The 25,313-nt window shown below is 46.4% G+C and overlaps 1 protein-coding gene across 1 annotated transcript; it reads left to right on the plus strand.

Annotated features, from left to right (window-relative positions):
* Window positions 1–1,224: 1,224 nt before the first annotated feature.
* Window positions 1,225–24,073, plus strand: LOC142249651 (ankyrin repeat and SOCS box protein 5-like). The gene is made up of 5 exons (XM_075321430.1): window positions 1,225–3,601; window positions 15,043–15,225; window positions 15,393–15,586; window positions 17,766–17,894; window positions 20,705–24,073. Exons 2-5 carry the CDS (start codon window positions 15,057–15,059, stop codon window positions 20,924–20,926), a joined length of 714 nt encoding a protein of 237 aa, XP_075177545.1. The 5' UTR covers window positions 1,225–3,601; window positions 15,043–15,056; the 3' UTR covers window positions 20,927–24,073.
* Window positions 24,074–25,313: the final 1,240 nt, after the last annotated feature.

Below are 25,313 nucleotides of genomic sequence, written 5' to 3' on the forward strand. Positions count from 1 at the left end.
AAGCTAATCTGAAGCTAAACTGCTTGTTTTCCCACCCCGGGCTGTCTAGACCCCTGGGTGGGCGTGTCCAACTGCCTGGTCCCGCCCACTGATGTGTCTGTCTTTCCCTAAGGGGGGGTGACTAGGATTTAAGGTTGGCTGTGTGTTTCCTAGGTGAGGGAAGGTGTTGTCCGGGGGCCTATCTGTGACTACCTGGTTTTGCCAGGGTGTCACATTTATACCAGAAGGGGCTCAAGATGGGGACGTATATACCAGGAGAGGCCCAAGATGGGGACATATATACAGAGGAAGGGGAATATACTAACCAGGATGGGGACATATATAGCATGAGGGGCCCATGATAGGGGACATATTCACCAGAAGAGGCCCAAGATGGGGACATATGAATCAGGAGGTGCCCAGGATGGTAACATATATACCAGGAATAGCCCAAGATGGGGACATATATACCAGTAGGGGAATAGGATAGGGGACACATATACCAGGATGAGGACATATATACCAAAAGAAGCCCAAGATAGGGAAATATATGCCCAGGATGGGGATATATATACTAGGAAGGAGAGCATACATACCATGATAGGGACATATTTATCAGGATGGCAACACGTATACTAGGATGAGGGCATATATACCAGGAAGGGGCCTAAGATGTGGACATATAAACCAGGATGTAGCATTATTAAAATAAGTGAAATATCTCAAATATGGAGACTCCGTGTAGAAAAACAGAGATGACACAAAGTAAATAAATACGTACTGGGATTAAGGAAGAAAAAAATGAAAAACAGGGTAATAAATCATTTAATATACGCAATGTCATGAAAAGGTGTCCAGTCAGAGAAAAATAGTAAAATAACACAGAAATAGACAAAAGAGCTGAACACCAACAGCAATTCCCAGATGTAACGACCGCGAGAGACGCATCACTGGATGATTGATAATATATATATATATATATATATATATATATATATATATATATATATATACATATATACACACACACATACATACACACTGTATCTGCCTGCTATACCCACATACTGCCCTTGTTCTACCCCCATGATATCATGCTCTGTCCATTCTCTGTAGATAAGCTTCCCTTGCAGTAATTCCCTCACTGGCAGACGTGTTTGTGTAGAGCAGGGGCGGTGACTGAGCTCCATTATCTGCTCTCAGCCTCCAGTGCTGCGCTCACCCCCAGCATTTACTGTCCTGCCCGTCACTTCTGCGCAGGCGCGGAGACGCTGTGTTTCCAGCACCTTGGAGAGCGGCCGCGGACTGCGCCCTGTGCACAGCGGGGACGGAATATCGGGTGTGAGAGGCCGGAGCGGGTGGAGAGAGCCCGGACAGCCCCGTAGCGGGTGTCAGAGTCCAGGAGCGGGTGTAAGAGCCCCGGAGCGGGTGTAGAGAGTCCAGGAGCGGGTGTAAGAGCTCAGGAGCGGGTGTAAGAGCCCAGGAGCGGGTGTAGAGAGCCCCGGAGCGGGTGTAGAGAGTCCAGGAGCGGGTGTAAGAGCCCAGGAGCGGGTGTAGAGAGTCCAGGAGCGAGTGTAGAGAGCCCAGGAGCGGGTATAAGAGCCCAGGAGCAGGTGTAAGAGCCCAGGAGCGGGTGTAAGAGCCCAGGAGCGGGTGTGAGTGCTCAGGAGCGGGTGTAGAGAGTCCAGGAGCGGGTGTGAGTGCTCAGGAGCGGGTGTAGAGAGTCCAGGAGCGGGTGTAAGAGCCCAGGAGCGGGTGTAGAGAGTCCAGGAGCGGGTGTAAGAGCCCAGGAGCGGGTGTAAGAGCCCAGGAGCTAGTGTAAGAGCCCAAGAGCGGGTGTCAGAGCCCAGGAGTGGGTGTCAGAGCCCAGGAGCGGGTGTCAGAGCCCAGGAGCGGGTGTCAGAGCCCAGGAGCGGGTGTTAGAGCCCAGGAGCGGGTGTTAGAGCCCAGGAGCTAGTGTAAGAGCCCAAGAGCGGGTGTCAGAGCCCAGGAGTGGGTGTCAGAGCCCAGGAGCGGGTGTCAGAGCCCAGGAGCGGGTGTCAGAGCCCAGGAGCGGGTGTCAGAGCCCAGGAGCGGGTGTTAGAGCCCAGGAGCGGGTGTAGAGAACCCAGGAGCGGGTGTAAGAGCCCAGGAGCAGGTGTAAGAGCCCAGGAGCAGGTGTAGAGAGTCCAGGAGCGGATGTAAGAGCCCAGGAGCGGGTGTAAGAGCCCAGGAGCGGGTGTAGAGAGTCCAGGAGTGGGTGTAAGAGCCCCGGAGCGGGTGTAAGAGCCCAGGAGCAGGTGTAGAGAGTCCAGGAGCGGGTGTAAGAGCCCAGGAGCGGGTGTAGAGAGTCCAGGAGTGGGTGTAAGAGCCCCGGAGCGGGTGTAAGAGCCCAGGAGCAGGTGTAGAGAGTCCAGGAGCGGGTGTAAGAGCCCAGGAGCGGGTGTAGAGAGTCCAGGAGCGGGTGTAAGAGCCCAGGAGCGGGTGTAAGAGCCCCAAAGCGGGTGGAGAGAGCCCTGGAGCGAGTGCAGAGGGCCCATGAGCGGGTGGAGAGAGCCTAGGAAAGGGTGGAGAGAGGCCCGGACCAAGTAGAGAGAGCCCAGGAGTGGGTGGAAAGAGCCCAGGAGCCGGTGCAGAGGGCCCAGGAGAGGGTGGAGAGAGGCCCGGACCGGGTGGAGAGAGCCCAGGAGCGGGTGGAAAGAGCCCAGGAGTGGGTGGAGAGATCTCAGGAGCGGGTGGAGAGAGTCCCGTAGCAGGTGCATAGAGCCCAAGATTGGGTTGAGAGAGTCCCACAGCAGGTGGAGAGAGCTCAGAAGCTGATGGAGAGCGCCCCGGAGCGGGTGGAGAGAAGCCTGGAGAGTCTGTGAAAGCCCCGAAGCAGGTGGACATAGCCTCGGAGTGGGTGGACATAGCCCCGGAGTGGGTGGACATAGCCCCGAAGTGGGTGGACATAGCCTCGGAGTGGGTGGACATAGCCCCGGAGTGGGTGGACATAGCCTCGGAGTGGGTGGACATAGCCTCGGAGTGGGTGGACATAGCCTCGGAGTGGGTGGAGAGAGGCCCGGAGCAGGTGTAGAGGAACCGCTGCACTAGGGGAACTCTGCTCTGATGCCAGGAGGACTCTTCTAAAAGGTCTCACGCCTCACCCAAGACAGCAGCTGCTGTAGACTGGAACGTGAGAGTGGACCATCCTCTGATCCTCACCCTTCTTAGACTGGGACCTGAGAGCAGAACCATCTTCTGATCCTCACCCTTCTTAGACTGGCACCAGAAACAGGACCATCTTCTGATCCTCACCATCCCTTCATAGACTGGCACCTGAGAGTAAGACCATCCTCTGATCCTCACCCTTTATAGACTGGCACCAGAGCCCGGAGAAGCCGCAGCCTGAGGACCAGGAGTCTCCTGCACTGGGCACAGTGACACATCCACAGCTATGACAGCAGGAGGACCCCCATCATGCCCCCCAGTGTGTGCTCATTACTGATCACAGGGCTGTGCCACCCACGCTGCCAGGCCTCCTCTGCGCACACAATAGGCAGCTTGGAGCTGGATCCTTGCAGAACAATAACTGATCAATCACAGCCTGGACTGATGACAGAGAGGAGAGGACAGCGCCCCCTACTGAGCTAACACAAGGATGGTGAGACCCTGCTCCTTATACAGTAGTGTGTGCATGCAGACCCCGAAATGTGCAAACCCAAAGATGTGTATTAATACCTGGAGATGTGTGTATATAAAACCCCAGAGATAAGCATATATAGACCCAGAGATGGGAAGACCCCAAGATGTGTGTATATGGACCCCTGAGAAGTACAGACCCCAAGATGTGTGTATATAGACCCCTGAGATGCGCAGAACCCTTTGATGTGTGTATTTAGAGCCTGAGATGGGAATACCCAAAGATATGTATATAGAGACTCGAGATGTGTATTTATTAACCCCTGACATATGCATATATAGACTTTGAGGTGGACAGACCCCGGCCATGCACCTGACGAAGGCCGTAGCCATGAGATAGAAGTTGGATGAAGGTTCGTCACCATTGGCTGCTAAAATTGTCCACACTTGTTATATTACAGGGTCAAGTAATGGCCATTGAGGCACCAGGGAGGGGCGGACACAGACCATAGAGGCCCCTGAGCAACAACTACCCCTCTTATCCGAAAGCTCAACATAAAGCACCTAATTTCTTCCCTAGCATAACCATAAATTGTGGACTATGAAGCTTACGAGCTCATGCCCTTAATAGTAAGAAACTGCTTTTTGGGGCACATGTTGTACCAACGGTATGTCCACCTCCTGTGCCAAGCTGTTGGTCAAACACTCATGTTGGGCCGATAACTGTCCCTAATGACTTCCCTAGCTGTTGGTCAAACACTCACGTTGGGCCGACAACTGTCCCTAGTGACTTCCCTATATGTGTCGCCCACCTGCAGCGGTCGCCTCAGGGACTTCACTCCACCTTCGGGGACGCCGCAGGGACTTCTTCTGGGGATATTTGTGGCGAGAGGTATGTCAGTTTATGTATGTAGGAGTCGTGACGCCACTCACGGTTTGCGGTCAGGGGTATGGGTGACTGCCACTACAGCTTTAATGAGTGTCTGGGGCTGATGGAGTCTGCAGTCTGATGGTGTGGCCTCCCGTGAGTGAGGCTGGCCCCAGGGGCTCGGTTGTGTAGAACAACAGGTCTCAGAATAACTCAGTCTCAGTCTGGAAAGTCTTTCAACTTGTTTTACTCACTTTTAGATGTTTTTTGTGAGGTACCCAGGCGATGCTGAGATTAACCAGGTGAAACCAGGAATCCTTTAGGCTGGTCTAAGGGTAACCGTTAACTCGCCGTCCTAGCACTTCTTGTTTCGGATAACCCCTGACTTGAAGTACCGTGGGATTCATCCAGGGAAGTCGTTACTGTCTTTTCTCCCCTTTTTGGCCCGTTTGCCGGCAGCGTGGACCAAGGTAGATGGCTCCAGGGTCAATCCCCTTATGGGCCCCCTCGCTGCTGCTGAGGCTCAGACTTTAGTTGGTTGGTGAGGGACTTGTGGTTCCCCTCACCGGCAGGTTTAGCAGATCAATAAATGGACGTCTACTCTAGGGACCTGTTCCCCGTGTGTGCCTAGCCACCAAGAGTCCCCGTACTCGACCAGCTGACTGTCTCTCACAGCGCGTCTTTCTGACTGACTTTCTGGTAACCCTTCTCCCCCGCTAACGGCTACTACACGTGCAAGGTCTGACTAGCGTGTCAGCGCGCGTCCCTCTCTAGGCAACTCATCCTCTCTGCTGCCAGACTGGCTCTCCTCCTACTTTCCTGACAGCCTCTGCAACCTAGCTTCCAGCCCCTCCCCCACACCCCTTGCTGAGATGTGGGGGCACGCCCCCTCTTGGGTCTGCCCAAGGGTCCCCTCTCAAAGTGTGGGAGATCTGGTTGCTATGTGTGTGCCTACACACCCTATTTCAGCCTTTAGGATTACCTGGAAGTACTCCCCCAGCATGGGTGCAGTACTCAGTGGTGCCTGACCAGGTCAGAGGCGCCACATTTACACCTTATCCAAACCAACATGTTCTTGATGGAGACAGAGGAATAAGCTGCTGCCGGACTCCTCTGGTGGATGCTTATTGCGTCTGAGAACAAAATGATTTGGAGATTAAATCTTCCAACCATCTCATGTGTATAGTGATGATTTTGTGGATGAAAGGTCCCACGGGTTTGGCCAACTTTGCTCCCATGTGTGTGGACACCATAATTATTGTGACATCAGTGGGTGATGGGTCAGATCTGTATTGGATCATCTGCCCTAGAATATTAGTACAAATTGGACATGATACAAATGTGTTCATGGCTCCACATTAGGGTTGGAATCGGTGATCTCTGGTTGATGGTCGGTTTCCCTCTTGGTTGGACCACAGCCTATTTTGCGGTGGTCCAACTGTTGAAGGATCTCTTGTCTTTCTTTCTAATTCTCTGCCTTCTATTCAGGTGTGTGCACTTGCTCATTTGGTTTGCCCAAACACATTTTTGGAGGGGCTACTTATCTTCATTACTCACATGCCTCAGTGCTGGCTATATTTCTGGATGGATGATTGTCTAGAGTCTCAGCTCCTCGGTTAAGGTCTTCTTACTGAGACATTGCTATTGTTATTCCCTTCTTGTTTTACATCTCCCCTGGTTTGGCCATCCCCGTGAGTGTTAGGGTTCAGTCGTAACTTTATAGCCAGCCATGCGTCCTCTATCCGGTTGCTCCTTGGCCACACAACTCCAGGCCTTGTCACTGGAGGTCGCTGTGACCAACAGCAGCATGCACGTTTGGCCGTTACTAATGATCAAGGTCATGAGTGTTTTCTGTTGAAACCTAAGATAAAGATGCCAGATTGTTGTGACGGTGACCATAGTAAGTAATCTTTTTTTTTTTTGCTTCAATCAAGTTAGACTTCCATTTACATCCGGTATCCTCTCGGTCCAAGAGTCTGCAAATAGGCATTTTTTCGTCTTTGCTTCATGGTGATTCACAGGCTTGGACTTTTTCCTTGTCTGAGGATTCTCCAGCGTTGGCCTCTCTAGAGGTGTTCCTCTCGGGTCTCGGTCTCATTTAAGATGATTCTGATAAGATTGCCATTGCTGAGTCCAATATTTGTGGATTGGGTCACGAAGATGGAGGACTACTGCTCAGAGTTTAGACGATGGGCGGTGAAGACCTCATGAAGTAACCCTGCTCTTCGGAGTCAGTTCCACCAGGGACTATTTGATCAGATCAAGGACAGAATGACTTACAATTCCAGTCTACAGTCTTTGGAGGATGGTATGGCTCTTACTATTCATCCGGACAAACGTCTGAGGGATAGGAACACGTTTTGGTGGCATCTCCTTCATCAGTAGAGAGAGGTGAACCTATGCAAATTGGTGCTTATAGGGATCCCAGAGAAAGTATGGATCCCGGAGCACCAACTCGTTTTTGTTTATGTTATGGTTGTTCCGGTCACGTCATGGTTCAATGCGTTAGGTACATTAGTAAATTCCAAGAAGAAAAAAACCTTAAGTACGTGGATACTGATTCCAAGAGTTTGAGATTATCTCTGGTATAAAATTCAGGGGGGTTTCAGCAGGTGTCATTGAAGACTAAAACAGGATTTATTTTTACTCCAGCATTTGTGGATTCAGGTTCTGCTCTGAATCTTATTATGACTTTGCTATTAACTCTTCCCTCTAGAGGATGAATGCACACTGCGCATGATCCGGAGTCCCGGCACTTCCGATCATGCGCACCAAATTGATGCCGGGTGTACGCTTCCCGGCTTCAGTGAGGTATAGTGCGCATGACTGGAAGTGCGGGGACTCCGGATCATGCGTAGTGTGTATCCATCCTCCGACGGCTGCCATCAAGAGTGAGGTATGTGTGGTGTCGCTGTGTATTCATTAGCATGTTAGTACGCCCACAGGGGCGTGCTAACATGCCATGTGGGCCAACTAGCCAGGGGAACTCACGCCCTTTTGACTAGTCGTAGGCTTCATTAGAATATAATAAATGATCTTTTGAAATACTTTTTCTAAAGAGCTGTTTATTTATGCTAATGTTTAGGCAGGACTTACTAATATGCACCCAGAACTGCTCGTGGTTCTGGGTGCATATTGCACCTGACAGATTCCCTTTAACACTAGACGTCCCAGGAATTTTGAGCTCCATAGGGTTCCAATGGTAGAAATGTCAAATGACCCTTCTCTGGGACTTCTAGTGTTAAAGGTTGATTACGTATTTATTAAAGTAGGGATATTACACTCTGAATTTATTTTATTTATGGTGTTTCCTTCTTTACCTGTAAATTTGGTGTTGGGTTTGCCTTGGCTAGTTAAAGGGAACCTGTCATCAGAAATTTCGCCTAAAACCTAACAGATTCCCCCTCTGCAGCTCCTGGGCTGCATTCTAGAAAGGTCCCTGTTATGATTGTGCCCACTTTCTGACCGAAAAAAAGTGTTTATAAAGTTGTACCTTTTTGGCTTCTGATTCTGTAAATCCGTCACGGGGGCGGGCAGCCTGATGGCCGTTATTCTGCCCCCTGGTCCTGTATGCCGCCCCCATCGCTGATTTCAATACTTCTGGACGCCGCCCACTGCTCCAGCCATCCCCGCGCATGCCCAGTGCCCATCTCTCGGGGATGAGCACTGTGCCCAGCGTCACGTGCACGCAGGGTTAAGATTATGGGCGGTGCTGTGATGTTTATTCCTAAGCAACCGCCCATAATCGCGGGACCGCGCTTTCGGTGTAGTCACTGCTCCGCGCTCTTCCCATCTATTTCCTGCCTCGGGGCAAGATGGGAAGGAGGCGAAGTGAGGTCAGCAGCAGCGCGCTTGCGCAGAAAGAAGCAGGCCGAGGGGGAAAGCGCGGTCCCGCGATTATGGGCGGTTGCTTAGGAATAAACATCACAGCACCGCCCATAATCTTAACCCTGCGTGCACGTCACCAGCGGTGACGCTGGGCACAGTGCTCATCCCCGAGAGATGGGCACTGGGCATGCGCGGGGATGGCTGGAGCAGTGGGCGGCGTCCAGAAGTATTGAAATCAGCGATGGGGGCGGCATACAGGACCAGGGGGCAGAATAACGGCCATCAGGCAACCCGCCCCCGTGACGGATTTACAGAATCAGAAGCCAAAAAGGTACAACTTTATAAACACTTTTTTTCGGTCAGAAAGTGGCCACAATCATAACAGGGACCTTTATAGAATGCAGCCCAGGAGCTGCAGAGGGGGAATCTGTGAGGTTTTAGGGGACATTTCTGCTGACAGGTTCCCTTTAAGCACAACCTTGCTTTCAATGTGTTCACAATCCTTATCATTTACCCCTTATACCAGACCTGTTTAATCAGTTAGCGCTAGCTAAATGGTTTTCTAAACTTGACTTGAGGTGGACACCTTAAACGTGTTCGACAGGGTGATGAGCGGAAAACCTCTTTTAATACGCCAGTGGGTCATTTTGAAAATCTGGTGATGCTGTTTGGTTTGACCAACATTCCGCTGTTTTTTCAGAATTTCATAAATGACATCTTTTTGGGTAGATTTGTGGTCATCTATCTTGATAAGATTTTGATTTACTCACGTTCTCAGGAGGAAAACCGGGGACATGTCCGGCAGGTCCTCCAGATTCTTCGAGACATTTCTTTGATAATATAGATAAAAGTGTTTTTGAAGTACAGCAGGTCCAATTTTTAGGTCATCTGGTTTCAAATGGATCCCATTAAGGTGTAGTCCGTCTTTGGTTGGGTTCAACCTTAAAGCTTGGCAAAGATTTTTTAAGTTTTGCAAATTAGTACCAGAAGTTCATTAAAAAAAATGTGGTCATAGCTAAACCGTTAACTGACATGACCAAGAAGGGGACTGACTTATGGTCAGCTGAGGCAGAGAATGCCTTTTCTGCTTTCACGACAGCCTTTTCTAAAGCTCCTCTTCTCAGCCAACCCGATATCGAGCTGTGTTTTGTGGTTGAAGTTGACGCTTCTACTGTGTGGGATGTAGGGTTGGAGGCCGTTCTTTCACAAAATCATTACCTTCACCCCAGTACTTTTTATTCTCAGAGATTCAAGCGGAATCTAACTATGATATCGATGACCGTAAGCTTTTGGTTCGATGACCGTAAGCTTTTGGTAGTCAAGAGAGCCTTTGAGGAAAGGAGATTGATATCAGTCAGCGCATTCTGGACGCGCAGGATAGCGTGCCGGAAGGTTTGGCTGTAAATAAACTGTATGTTCCACCATCTTTACACAAGGATCTTCTTGAGAAAGTGCACTATTCCATTTTGGCTGAGCATCCAGGTTCTTCTGCCACTTGGAGATCTCATTCTAGGTCCTTTTGGTGGCAGAATGCTCGTAAGGATGTGGATGAGTTTATTTGGAAATGCTAGGGCTAAAGTTTCCCGTCAGACCCCAGCGGGTTATCTCTTGCCTAGCGAGATTCCATCAAAGCCTTGGACCTACTTGTCCATAGATTTAGTCACTGATTTACCCAGATCTGGAGGTAATACTGTGGTGAGGGTGGTGGTGGACCGTTTCAGCAAGATGGTTCATTTGGTCCCACTTCTTAAGTTGGCTACTGCTAAGAGTTTAGCTACATTTTAAATTTCTCATATTGAAAGACTACATGGTGGTTCCCAAAATTATTATTTCCGATACAGGGGTTCCGTTCTTGGCTAGCTTTTGGTGTCGTTTTTGGTCCAGATTGGGTATCAAGTTGTTATATTGCTCGGGATACCATCCCAAGACTAATGGACGAAACAAGAATACAGTTATATATTTACAGTGGGATTTAAATAATCTTTCAAGGCTACCAGAACCTTGGCTATGTTTTGTTGTGGGAATTTTTATCCAGTGTTTGGGAATTTTTCTGCTTTGCCAGAGGAGGAGAATATTTTTTTCCATGTGATAAAAGCCTGAAACGATGTTGAAAGGGTTTTTTGGTTGCTAGTGGTCAGTCCAAAAAAAGGAGCAAAGTGCAGATGCAGAATTGCTCCTATCTGTAGGTTGAAGATTGTGTGATTGTCCTCTAAAAGTTTATGGCTTAAAATGGTCTCTAGGAAACTTGCTCCCAAATTTGTAAGTCCTTACGTCCTTTAAATCCTGTAACGATTAAAGAGAACCTGTCACCAGATTTGGTGACTATAAGCTGCGGCCACCACCAGTCGGCTCTGACAGCATTCTAACATGCTGTATATAAGAGCCCAGGCCGCTGTGTAGAACGTAAAAATCACTTTATAATACTCACTTACGGGGCGTTGCGGTGCAGACTGGTCAGAGTGTCTCCGTTCTCCGGTACCGGCGCCTCCTCTTTCGGCCATCTCTGTTCTCCTCCTTCTGAAGCCTGGGTGCATGACGCATCCTACGTCACCCACACTAGCCGGCATTGAGGTCCTGCGCAGGCGCACTATAATACTTTGATCTCAGGGCCGAAAGAGGAGGCACCGATTCCGGAGAATGGAGACACCCATCCGAATAGTCTGCACCGCACCGCTTCTTAGGTGAGTATTATAACATGTTATTTATTTTCTACGCAGCGGCCTGGGCTGTTATCTACAGTATGATAGAAAGCTGTATATAAGTGCCCACTGGTGGTGGCCACAGCTTACAGTCACCAAATCTAGTGACAGGTTCCCTTTAAACTTCAATTCATGGTAGCCTGGAAAATCAACAATTCGTTCCATTCGTCACTCACTTCTGAAAAGATAGGTGGGGACGCCTGGTCCTTGTGACATTATTGAGATGGATCTAGAGGGGGATCGGGAGTATGAAATGGAGCAGGTTCTGGGATCCAGGTCAGTCAGGCACCATCTGTAGGATCTGGTTAAGTGATAGGATTACGGTCCTGAGGATAATTTCTGGGTCAATTTGGAGGACCTTCATGCTCGTCAACTTATAAGAGCGTTCCATCAGCATTGTAGGAGATTGGGGATTTCTGAGGGTCCAATGACCTCTTGTTGAAGGGGGGGTACTTTCATGGCTCCACTCCAGCTTGAGGCGGTGGTCTCTGGTTGTTGGTTGGTTTCTACCTTGGTTGTATACCCTGTTTTTTGTTGGTCGAACTGCTGAAGGATCTCGTCTTTTTTATTCTCTGTCTTCCTGAGTCACTTCTTTTCAGGGGTGTGCACTTTCTCATTTTGTTTGCCCAATCACATTTTAGAAGGGGCTGCTTATATTCACTACTCACATGCCTCAATGCTGGCTTGATTTCGGGATGGATGGTTGTTTGGAGTCCCAGCTCCTCGGTTAAGATTTTCTCACTGAGACATTGCTATTCCCGGCAGTTTGTTTGTGTGATTCCCTTCCCAGTTATCTCCTATTTTGTTTCATTTAGGTTTGGGAGGGTTTCTATGTATTCTGTTATTTATTTTTTTTTGGTTTCTTGTATTCCATCATTCCTGTATGACTGTGTTTGCACATTCCTAGCCCTGTGTCTCACCTTCTGTGTCTCACTTCATTTATGGTTATTGTGGTTTTTGTGTTACACTTGGTTTATAGGTTAGGGTGCAGTTATGGACATTCAGGGTCAGCTGTCAACAAGTGGGGGCTCCATTATGTGATCTTAGGGTGCCAACCTCTGCTGTCAGGCAGCGATACATCAGGGTTAGGTCTAGGGCAAGTACTAGCCTATTTTGGAACCTGTGGATTCTGGTTTTACATCTGTTAGTGTTAGGGTTTAGTCGTAACAACATGAAAGAAGCAATCACCGAAGAATCTAAATGAAGGATGATGCACAAGAAGGAATTTGTAACATTGTACCCGAAATCACAGATCACATTTTTCAAATAATATAGATCATACCAGATCTAATTAAATTGATATTGATTTGATTTTACACAACCTAGATATCTGTATAACTGCAGCAATAACCATTGACCAGAATGGTACAACACTGGGTGCACATAAAAGACACCATTATTATATTTAGTGGATGAAATAGTTACTGAACACACATATATATATATATATATATATATATATATATATATATATATATAATATATTGATATATATAATATATATATATATAGTATATATAATATAATATATATATTTATGAATATATTTATATAGGTGCTATTGACATGAATTTTTCACCAGATGTCGGTAACAACCTATCCAGTCCACACAGGCAAAGAAATCAACCCATAGATGTGCATAAATGAAGTTATGTGTAATAATGAGAAATGACATAGGGAAAAAGTATTGAACAAATGAAGAAAGAGAAGTGCAAAAAGCCATTGAAAGTCATGACACCAGCTGAAATGTATCAGTAATTAGAAAGAAATTCTGCTACTAAGTGAAAAATAATATCAGCTGGTTCAACTGATGGCCTGTAAAAGGTGTCTCATTACCAAGGTGCCACACAAGAAACATCTCATGATAGGTAAAACCAGTGAGCTGTCTCAAGACCTTCACAACCTTATTATTGCAAAATATACTGATGGCATTGGTTACAGGAGAATTTCTAAACTACTGAAGGTTCCAGTGAGCACTGTTGGGGTCATAATATGGAAGTGGAAAGAACATTTCATCATAAACCGGCCACAACCAGGTGCTCCGTGCAAGATGTCAGACAGAAAAGTGAAAATAATTATCAGAAGAGTTGTCCAAGAGCCAAGGAAGATCTGTGGAGAGCTACAGAAAGACCAGGAATCAGCAGGTACAAGTAATGCATTCCCCCTCCATGGCCTGTATGCACGCTCCTGTATGCACGCTCACCATGAAATACTCTTTGCTGAATAAAAAGCAGGTTCAAGTGCGTTGAAAGCTTCCTAAACAACATTTAGACAAATCTGTGAAATACTGAGGAAATATATTCCGGCCAGAGAAGACCAAACTTGAATTCTTTTGAGGCTATAATACACACCATATTTGAAGTCCAAAAGGCAGATCACCCCCAAACACAAACAACAGTGAAGTCTGGAGGTGGGAACATCATGGTATGCGGCTGTTTTTCAGCAAACGGCACTGGTAAACTTAATATGATTGAAGGAAAAATGAATGGACAAATGTGCTGAGACATTCCTGATAAAAATTTGCTGCATCTACCAGGATGATGAAGATGAAATGAGGATGGAGATTTCAGCAGACAATGATCCCAAACACACAGCCGAGGAAAAAAATAAATCTGCTAGAATGGCCGAGCCGATCACCAGAGCTGAATCCAATAGAAAATATATGGAAGGAAATAAAGCTCAGAGGTCATAGAAGGAGCCGGGACCTGCAGGATGTGAGGAGTGTTTGTGTGGAAGAATGGGCCAAAATCCCACTTTAGCAATGCAGGAGACTAGTGTCTCCATACAGAAGGCGTCTGGAAGCTTCATCACCAACAAAGGCTTTTGTGTGAAGTATTAAATTAGTTTCAGTAATGTGTTCAATACTTTTCCCCTGTGTAATTTCTCATCATTGCACATAACTTAATTCCTGGACATCATTTGATTTCCTCCTTGATTTCTTTGCCTGTGTGGATTGGATGGGTTGTTACCGACATCTGGTGAGAAATTGATGTCAATAGCACATTTAGAAATATATTTACTTAGAAAATTGGTGACGTGTTCAATACTTATTTCACCTGTTGTATGTCAAATGGTAGGTGATGTCTTCTTAAAAATGTTTTAATAGGGATAGGTGATGGGGATGTTAACATTATTCATCTTTGGCTATACCAAAACAATAAGGACTAGCAAAATTCAGTGATGGTAACCAGAACGATAATGTCTAAAGAAGGGAGCAGCTTTGGTCAATCCAAGGTTTCAGACAGGGGGCATTGAATACAGGGTTGGATGGGCAGAAAACGGAGGTCAAAGGAGGCACCAGATATTATTACTTAATTGCCTACCACAAGAGAATTTGTTATCTGAATTGGAGAATCACTTTAAGATACTTTTTTGTGCATGATTAAAGGGGGGGGCATCTTGTCTCAGCATTTAGAGATTCACAAGATTCATCTTTCACAATAGGTGATGTCACAGCTCACCTCCTCCTCCTCCTGTACAATGATTGATAAAACCTTTATATACAGTAGATAACAGAAAATCCACCATTCACAATAGGTGATGTCGCAGCTCACCTCCTCTTCCTGTACAATGACTGAAAACCCACGTGATCCACCATTCACAATAGCTGATGTTACAGCTCACCTCCTCCTCCTACACAATGACTGATAACACCTCTATATACAGTAAATAACACGGAATCCTCTATTCACAATTGGTGATGCCACATTTCACCTCCTTCCCCTTCTGTACAATGACAGATAACCCACAAGATCTGCCATTCACAATAGGTGATGTTACAGTTCACCCACTCCCCCTTCCTGCAATTTGACCTTTACACGGGTCCCAAAGTATGTTCACTACACTCTAGCAGTCAACAAGCCACCTCCAAATTGTATGTTGCCATGATCTTTGTTGCTGCATCTCTTATGGTCGTTAACGGATGCCAAGACAAGATGGCCACCTTCTTAAAGAGTGAAAAAATATCTACAATTAAAAAACAAAAATAGATACAAAAAAATAATAAAACACGGCTAATATAATTAAGTAACTTGCCGCCAAAAATGTAATACTCTCTTTTCCTCCTAGATTTTGCTGGTCCCATGAGACAGATGGGTTTCTACATAAGCTCCTTGTCCAGAAGCCCCTGCACCAAGACGCAGGTGCGGCATTACCAGGTGGCCCCGAGCTACAACTACAAATGGACGGACATCCACTACGAAGCCAGCAGGGGCAACGTGGACAAGCTGCGGGGGCTACTGACCACCTCCGGTAAGACAAAAAAATATTTTAAGGGGACAGCCAATCAGGTGAATGCATTCATTTTTAAAAATAAGAGCTGGGATCCGATTGGTTGCTCTACTTTTCCTTTGCCCCATTTGGGAACACGCACCCCCCATCTCCCAGATTAACTCTTCATTGTTTCCTGTATGTTCCAGACAAAGAGCTGGTGGATCGGAAAGACTATTATGGGAAGACGCCCCTATACTGGGCGGCCTATAAGGGGCAGAGGATTTCCATGGAGTTACTTCTGCAATACGGGGCCAATGTGAACAGCTGCTGTAAGCATGGAGGTACCCCGCTACACGCCGCCATCGGATTGTTTCCAGACTGCGCCCTATTACTAATACAGGTGAGAAACGACCGGGTGCATTCTAGGTGGGGACTGAAGCTGGACGGCACTCACTACTTTATCTGATCCTCTCGCTTTAGTGGGACACCCCAAAGAAGCCCCACATGCAGTATGACTCCCCAAAGAGACCCCACACACAGTATGACACCACAGAGAAGCCCCACACACAGTATGACACCACAGAGAAGCCCCACACACAGTATGACACCACAGAAAAGCCCCACACACAGTATGACACCCCAAAGAAGCCCCACACACAGTATGACACCCCAAAGAAGCCCCACACACAGTATGACACCCCAAAGAAGCCCCACACACAGTATGACTCCCCAAAGAGACCCCACACACAGCATGACACCACAGAGAAGCCCCACACACAGTATAACACCCCAAAGAAGCCCCACACACAGTATGACACCCCAAAGAAGCCCCACACACAGTATGACTCCCCAAAGAGACCCCACACACAGTATGACACCCCAAAGAGACCCCACACACAGTATGACTCCCCAAAGAGACCCCACACACAGTATGACTCCCCAAAGAGACTCCACACACAGTATGACACCCTAAAGAAGCCCCACACACAGTATGACTCCCCAAAGAGACTCCACACACAGTATGACACCCCAAAGAGACCCCACACACAGTATGACTCCCCAAAGAGACTCCACACACAGTATGACACCCTAAAGAAGCCCCACACGCAGTATGACTCCCCAACGAGACCCCACACGCAGTATGACACCCCAAAGAAGCCCCACACACAGTATGACACCCCAAAGAAGCCCCACACACAGTATGACTCCCCAAAGAGACCCCACACACAGTATGACACCCCAAAGAGACCCCACACACAGTATGACTCCCCAAAGAGACTCCACACACAGTATGACACCCTAAAGAAGCCCCACACGCAGTATGACTCCCCAACGAGACCCCACACGCAGTATGACACCCCAAAGAAGCCCCACACACAGTATGACACCCCAAAGAGACCCCACACACAGTATGACTCCCCAAAGAGACCCCACACACAGTATGACACCACAGAGAAGCCCCACACGCAGTATGACACCCCAAAGAGACCCCACACACAGTATGACACCACAGAGAAGCCCCACACGCAGTATGACATCCCAAAGAAGCCCCACACGCACTATGACACCCCAAAGAAGCCCCACATGCAGTATGGCACCACAGAGAAGCCCCACACGCAGTATGACACTCCAAAGAAGCCCCACACACAGTATGATATCCCAAAGAAGCCCCAAACATAGTAAGACACCCTAAAAAGCCCAACATGCAGTATGACACCCCAAAGAAGCCCCACAGTTGATGATGTGGGGCTTCTTTGTATGATGATGCCCACATGGTATCCCCACACAGTATGACACCCTTACAGTGCCGCCTTACACAATAATGCCTTCATGGTAAAACCTGAAAACAAGAAATGCTGCAAGAGTGGTCCATACTAACAGTAGTGTGCTCTGTACAGTCTTTGTATGGGGAAATATGGAATCTACATTGTGCTATTTTGCCTTTAGAAGCAATGTTGCCAATGAAGCCACCTCCATGTACTTTTGTCTAATGTCAGAGGCACAATGTAAATCCATAGTGGTGTATGGGTACACAGAGCCTTATTATCATCTTATGCAAAGGTTCTTTTTTCCATTTTTTCTCTGCATCGCTCTATTACAGAGATATTGACATTCATTGATTTTGCAGCACAGTATGTGAAATCTCTGGGCGTTTCTTCAGAGTCTTCTCTGGGGGCGTGGCTCTTCACCCCTCCCTCTCATACGCTGCCAATCACAATTCGGCAGCTGGTCTGTCAGTCTCAGACGCAGCTGAACTGTGATTGGCAGTGTCTGGGAGGGAGGGGTGAAGAGCCACGCCCCCAGAGAAGACTCTGAAGAAACGCCTCTTGTTCTGCAAGCTGAGATTTCACATACTGCGCCACACAAGCAACAATGGAGTGACGCAGCGCAAAACGGAAAAGAGCAGCAGAATCAGGGGGCTCAGGGTGTGTTTTTTGGTTTTTTTTTACAACATATTTAACGCTAATATTTTGCCAGTTAATTAAAGAGGATCTGTCACTTGCTCAAAAATGTAGTCCAGTCCTTAATTTACTAGTGTTACCTTATTATCAGTGACTTCCGTTTTTTTTTTTGCGCAGCATGGCGCCGATGTCAATCTGCCAGACAACTGGGGAGTGACGCCCATGTACCTGGCGGCATGCAGCGGGCAGCTGGAGTGTATTCGGCTCCTAGTGCAGGCGGGCGCTGACATCACATATAAGAACAAGGTAGGGGGATCGTGTGATATTATATTATATGTGCAGATAGGAAATATTCTTAAAAATGTATCTAACGGGAACTGTCATCATGATATAAGTTACAGAAAATGTTATTTTCTAAATATATTGCCGTACTGAAGTTAAATTCTGTATTATACTCCGGAGCAGCACTCACTATTGCGCTGATTATTAAAGCTTTTTGCCCAGGGCAATGATATTGATGACATATCTTTAGTGCACGGTCACCATCCAGCCATTGCCGGTGCTGCAGCAGCTGATCGTTCAGGATGCCAGAAGCTGGACGCCCACCATTCTGGTATTGATCACCTATCCGAGAGAATATCCAAAAAATGTGTCATTAATATCACAATACTGAAAAAAACCTTTGATTTTAATAATATTGTCAACAGGTCATGCCCCTAACAATTGGCTGAGCTGTGCTTGCTCCTAAATGAAGGGGAACAGTTAGTTTTTCCTATCAGATTATAATAAATGATCAGATGCAAAACACCAAAGCAAGCAGATATTATATATCATGTCATCATAATATGTAGAATAGTGAGTGCAGCTCTGGAGAATAATACAGGATGTAACTCAGGATCAGTACAGGATCAGTAATGTAATGTATGTACACAGTGACTGCACCAGCAGAATAGTGAGTGCAGCTCTGGAGTATAATACAGGATGTAACTCAGGATCAGTACAGGATAAGTAATGTAATGTATGTACACAGTGACTGCACCAGCAGAATAGTGAGTACAGCTCTGGAGTATAATACAGGATGTAACTCAGGATCAGTACAGGATCAGTAATGTAATGTATGTACACAGTGACTGTACCAGCAGAATAGTGAGTGCAGCTCTGGAGTATAATACAGGATGTAACTCCGGATCAGTACAGGATAAGTAATGTAATGTATGTACACAGTGACTGCACCAGCAGAATAGTGAGTGCAGCTCTGGAGTATAATACAGGATGTAACTCAGGATCAGTAATGTAATGTATGTACACAGTGACTGCACCAGCAGAATAGTGAGTACAGCTTTGGAGTATAAGGCTTTGTGCGCACAGTGCGTTTTTCGCTGCATTTTTGCGTGTTTTTTGAGTGCATTTTTGGTCAGAAAACTACATGACTTTGCTTCCCCAGCAAAGTCTATGAGTTTTCATTTTTGCTGTCCGCATAGTGCTTTTTTTTTTTAGCTGCGTTTTTGGGTGTGAAAAAAAAAGCAACATGTTAATTCTTTTCTGCGTTTTTCTGCATTTTTCCACCCATGCAATGCATTGGAAAAATGCAGCAAAGCGCAGTGACCAAAAATGCAGCAAAACGCAGCCACAAATGCACAAAAATGCGGTAAAAACGCATGCGTTTTTACCGCTGCATTTTTGTCGTGGGTGCGTTTTTGTGCGTTTTTTGCGGCCAAGAACTCTGCATCTTTGTGGTCACAAAAAAAAGCAACGTCCGCACATAGCCTAATACAGGATATAACTCAGGATCAGTAAAGAATCAGTAATGTAATGTATGTACACAGTGACTGCACCAGCAGAATAGTGAGTGCAGCTCTGGAGTATAATACAGGATGTAACTCAGGATCAGTGCAGGATAAGTAATATAATATATATACACAGTGACTGCACCAGCAGAATAGTGAGTGCAGCTCTGGAGTATAATACAGGATGTATCTCAGGATCAGTACAGGATAAGTAATGTAATGTATGTACACAGTGACTGCAGCAGCAGAATAGTGAGTGCAGCTCTGGAGTATAAAGTGGGATATAATTCAGTACAGGAGAAGTAATGTAATGTATGTACACAGTGACTGCACCAGCAGAATAGTGAGTGCAGCTCTGGAGTATAACACAGGGGGTAACTCAGGATCAGTGCAAGCTAAGTAATGTAATGTATGTACACAGTGACTGCACCAGTAGAATAATGAGTGCAGCTGTGGAGTATAATACAGGATGTAACTGAGGACCAGTACAGGATAAGTAATATAATGTATGTACACAGTGACTGCACCAGCAGAATAGTGAGTGCAGCTCTGGGGTATAATACAGGATGTATCTCAGGATCAGTACAGGATAAGTAATGTAATGTATGTACACAGTGACTGCAGCAGCAGAATAGTGAGTGCAGCTCTGGAGTATAAAGTGGGATATAATTCAGTACAGGAGAAGTAATGTAATGTATGTACACAGTGACTGCACCAGCAGAATAGTGAGTGCAGCTCTGGAGTATAACACAGGGGGTAACTCAGGATCAGTGCAAGCTAAGTAATGTAATGTATGTACACAGTGACTGCACCAGTAGAATAATGAGTGCAGCTCTGGAGTATAATACAGGATGTAACTGAGGACCAGTACAGGATAAGTAATATAATGTATGTACACAGTGACTGCACCAGCAGAATAGTGAGTGCAGCTCTGGGGTATAATACAGGATGTATCTCAGGATCAGTACAGGATAAGTAATGTAATGTATGTACACAGTGACTGCAGCAGCAGAATAGTGAGTGCAGCTCTGGAGTATAAAGTGGGATATAATTCAGTACAGGATAAGTAATGTAATGTATGTACACAGTGACTGCACCAGCAGAATAGTGAGTGCAGCTCTGGAGTATAACACAGGGGGTAACTCAGGATCAGTGCAAGCTAAGTAATGTAATGTATGTACACAGTGACTGCACCAGCAGATTAGTGAGTGCAGCTCTGGAGTATAAAGTGGGATATAACTCAGTACAGGATAAGTAATGACTTTCAATTAAACTTCAAAAATATTTTTTGTGTGTTGTTTTAAGAACCTATTTTCTGTCTTATCCTAGAAAACTGGCCTGCCTCCCAAGCGCCTTGCTTCCCAGGTTGGATTTATTGCTTGGATTGAGTCCTTCTCTCATCAGCCTCGCTCATTAAAACACTTAAGCCGTGTGCGGATTCGCTCCAGCCTGGGGCCCGGGCGGCTCCGAGCAGTGCGGACCTTTAACCTGCCACAATCACTGAAGTGCTACCTTATGTTTGAGGACCTGGTTCTGCAGGAGCCGGTGTAACATAGGCCGTGTCGTTGTGCGTTATCGCGTGTCCTTGCTCTTCTCCGTGCAGTGGAAAGTCCTTTCTTGTATCCATTAGTGGTGACGTATCCACAGGCGACACGACAGTGGGGAACAAAGACTCACTCTAAACACTCGATCTTCGTGAGCTTCCATTTCTTACAGCGTCTGACCCGTGGGGTTAGAAAGTATTTTTTGTTTTACTTTATACATTCATTTGGGGCCATCATGGAAATCAAATAGCCCAAAAACGTCACACACCGGGTGTTCTGGAACAGAAAGGTGTCGGGCACCAAGACCGTTGGGGTCAGAAATTGGACTGTAGGGTCAGACCCCATGAACGTGATTTACATTGGGTTTGATGTTTTATTTCTGGGGCCCCTGAAGAGAGGGGGGTCCCGGCCCTGGTTAGTGTTAATGTATGGTCAAGTAGACTACAATAGGGCACAGACACCAAATGGCCATACACCCAACAGTTTCATGCTAAATCAATGGACATCCATCATTTTTTGCCTTATATAACAGATGTAGCAGAGCTAACTTCGGCTTTATTGATACATTAAATAGCACTTACGGTTAAAAGACAACCCCAGCTCTGCTACATCTGTTCATGAATGTTTGCATTACCGACCGCCCTGGGGTATCCACTAGATCAGTGCGGACTCATTATTATACACATGCTCTTCTAATGCATTTTTAGGGATGAATTTGGGCATCTGTCGAGGGATAATGAAAACTTTTGGTCTATGGGGGTCAAGAAGAGTGGAGATCATCAACAAATATAGCCCCTGGATGGTATTTATCTCAGCAACCATCGGTGTCAGTGAGATATCCATCAATCTCAAGCCACCAGCGTATATCCAGGTGGGGGACCGACTGCCATAAGCCTCATCGTATTTTTAGGGATGAATTTGGGCATTTATTGAGGGAGAATGACCACTATTGGTCAATGGGGGTCAGGAGGAGTAGAGATCATCACCAAATATAGCCCCTGGATGGTAGTTATCTCATCAACCATCGGTGTCAGTGAGATATCCATCAATCTCAAGCCACCAGTGTATATCCAGGTGGGGGACCGACTGCCGTAAGCCTCATCGTATTTTTGGGGACCAATTTGGGCATTTAACGAGGGATAATGAATATTTTTGGTCTATGGGGGTCAAGAAGAGTGGAGATCATCACCAAATATTGCCCCTGGATGGTAGTTATCTCAGCAACCATCGGTGTCAGTGAGATATCCATCAATCTAAAGCCACCAGCGTATATCCAGGTGGGGGACCGACTGCCGTAAGCCTCATCGTATTTTTGGGAACCAATTTGGGCATTTATCGAGGGATAATGCATAGGGATGATCCAATACCTCAAATATTCGGCTTCGCGAATATTTGCCGAATAAATCGCCGCTATTCGACTATTTGAGAATACTTGATGCGCAATGTAAGTCTATGGGAAACCCGAATAACAACTATTCGGAACTATTAGGGCTTCCCATAGACTTACATTGCGCATCGAATATTCGCATAGCAGCGACCTATTCGTCGGATATTCGCGAAGCCGAATATTTGAAATATTCGATCATCCTTAATAATGAACACTTTTGGTCTATGGGGGTCAGGAAGGGTGGAGATCATCACCAAATATAGCCCCTTGATGGTAGTTATCTCATCAACCATCGGTGTCAGTGAGATATCCATCAATCTAAAGCCACCAGCGTATATCCAGGTGGGGGACCGACTGCCATAAGCCTCATCGTATTTTTGGGGACCAATTTGGGCCAATGAACTCTTTTGGTCTATGGGGGTCAGGAAGGGTGGAGATCATCACCAAATATAGCTCCTGGATGGTAGGTATCTCATCAACCATCGGTGTCAATGAGGTATCCATCAATCTAAAGCCATCAGCGTATATCCAGGTGGGGGACCAACCGCCATAAGCCTCATCATATTTTTGGGGACGAATTTGGGTATTTATCGAGGGATAATGACCACTTTTGGTCTATGAGGGTCAGGAAAGGTGGAGATAACCAACAAATTTAGCCCCTTGATGGTATTTATCTCATCAGCCATCGGTCTCAATGAGATATCAATCAATCTCAAGCCACCAGCGTATATCTAGGTGGGGGACCGACCGCCATAAGCCTCATCATATTTTTAGGCAACAATTTGGGCATCTATCGAGGGATAATGAACGCCTTTAGTCTATGGGGGTCAGGAAGGGTGGAGATCATCACCAAATATAGCCCCTTGATGGTAGTGTTCTCATCAACCATCGGTGTCAATGAGATATCATCAATTTAAAGCCACCAGCGTATATCCAGGTGGGGGACCGACTGCCATAAGCCTCATCATATTTTTGGGGACCAATTTGGGCATCTATCGAGGGATAATGAAAACGTTTGGTCTATGGGGGTCAGGAGAGGTGGAGATCATCACCAAATATAGCCCCTTGATGGTAGTGTTCTCATCAACCATTGGTGTCAGTGGGATATCCATCAATCTAAAGCCATCAGCGTATATCCAGGTGGGGGACCGACCGCCATAAGCCTCATCATATTTTTAGGGATGAATTTGGGCATTTATCGAGGGATAATGAACGCTTTTGGTCTATGGGAGTCAGGAAGAGGGGAGATCATCACCAAAGATAGCCCCTGGATGGTATTTATCTCATCAACCATCGGTGTCAGTGAGATGTCCATCGGTCTGAGCCATCAGGTGAGGAACCAACTGCCATAAACCTTATTATTTGGTAGATGAAAGTGGCAGTTGGGTTACAAAAATACAGCCCTCGCTAAGCTACCGTTAAACCGGTATGGTCGGCTATTAACTATATTGGGTGACCCATGTGGTTTTCTAAAAAAAAAAAAAAGAAAGTCAATTGAGGCCAACAAAAGCCAAAGTGGCCCAGTGCCATAATGGTGCCGCTGACATTTCATTCTAGCATTTAGCAGCGATAGGGGCTATTGGGTTGATAATGGGGGCTGAGAGCACTTACCCCCCACCTGGTAATATGCCGGCAATGCAAATCCTTTTAAACATCAATATAAAAAAAAAATCCATCTGATCAAACAGCGTCATTTATGAACCCAGAAGAATTTTGGATTTCAGTTCAGCGACAAAATGTAACATTTTCACAACAAATGAGGCATGATCAATATTATTATTATTATTATTTATTTATTTATTTTTTAAATAAACATTTTTATAGATAAACTTGTTATTTTCTCTTCATTTTGGGTTTCTGATGATGTCACTGATGATGTCACTACTGATGTCACTGATGATGTCATCTTTACAAGTTATCCAAGGCATAGTGTCACATTAGGTACGGGGAAGTACCAAGCGAAAGGGAAGGAAAAGCCTGTGTCTAGGGGAGGGGGAGATGGTGACCCCTGACCAAACCTACTGCTGATCCCTGGAGTCCCTCACCGCCCTAGATAGGTTCTGAACCAATGCGCTGAGCCAGATACCTGACCCTAGTGCTGGTTCCTGGGGTCCCTCACCACCCTAGATAGCACTTATGCGCCGAGCTGGATACCTGACCCTAGTGCTGATCCCTGGGGTCCCTCACCACCCTAGATAGGTTCCATACTTATGTGCTGAGCCGCGGATACCTCACCCTAGGTATCCCTAGTGCTGGGCCCTAAATAGGGAATAGATGGAATGAGCTCTTCATCAACCCCACTAAACACTATAGAAGACACAAGGGGAAAATGCATGATCCACTTATACACAGGTAGAAGTTTTCAGCAACGATACCACAGAGGAGTACAAGCCACCTGCTTGCAACCAAGCCTTGAATGAACTGAATAATAGCACCAGGCCAGGGAAGGAAGGGGTATTTAAGCACCAAGAGAATACTGATGATCAGCAGCTGGGTGGAAGGCGAGCTCCTGCTGGGTCCAAAAAGAGGAGAGATGAATTCAGCAGGAAAGCTACCTATACCAATGACTACTGACATAAGGAACAATGGAAAGTCAGGGAGCATTCTGTGCAGCCAAACGCTGTGACCTTCTATGGCAAGAAACCACATGACTGTCTGTCACATAGATGATAAGTGGCTGACCACTGGGGGGCCAAGACTACAGTCACAACGTAATCAGACAGCCCCATCCTCATGATTGGTAGATAATTGACTTTGCTAATTTGGATCAAAGTATCAGGCCAAGCCACTGGTCAACACAGACAGAAAAGGGCCCCTGTGCAAGAACAATGCAGTATATGGGCCCTTTATAGCCCAAGACCTCATCAAAATGCCCAATTCCACCTGTTTTGGAGATAGAAAGGAGCCTCTTTACACAGGTTGTACCAATGATATGTTCGCCCCTAGACCAAGTGTAAAAAAAAAAGTCTCCTCTGGGGTCAGGAGAGTAACTTCAGATTTGGCATGA

Source organism: Anomaloglossus baeobatrachus, chromosome 8 (genome assembly GCF_048569485.1).
Source record: "Anomaloglossus baeobatrachus isolate aAnoBae1 chromosome 8, aAnoBae1.hap1, whole genome shotgun sequence".
Classification (NCBI taxonomy): domain Eukaryota; kingdom Metazoa; phylum Chordata; class Amphibia; order Anura; family Aromobatidae; genus Anomaloglossus; species Anomaloglossus baeobatrachus.

Coding starts and splice junctions, on each gene's coding strand:
- LOC142249651 (XM_075321430.1), top strand. CDS start 15,057: ATGAGACAGATGGGTTTCTACATAAGCTCCTTGTCCAGAAGCCCCTGC. Junction 15,226..15,392: donor GGGGCTACTGACCACCTCCG/GTAAGACAAAAA, acceptor TGTATGTTCCAG/ACAAAGAGCTGGTGGATCGG. Junction 15,587..17,765: donor GCGCCCTATTACTAATACAG/GTGAGAAACGAC, acceptor TTTTTTGCGCAG/CATGGCGCCGATGTCAATCT.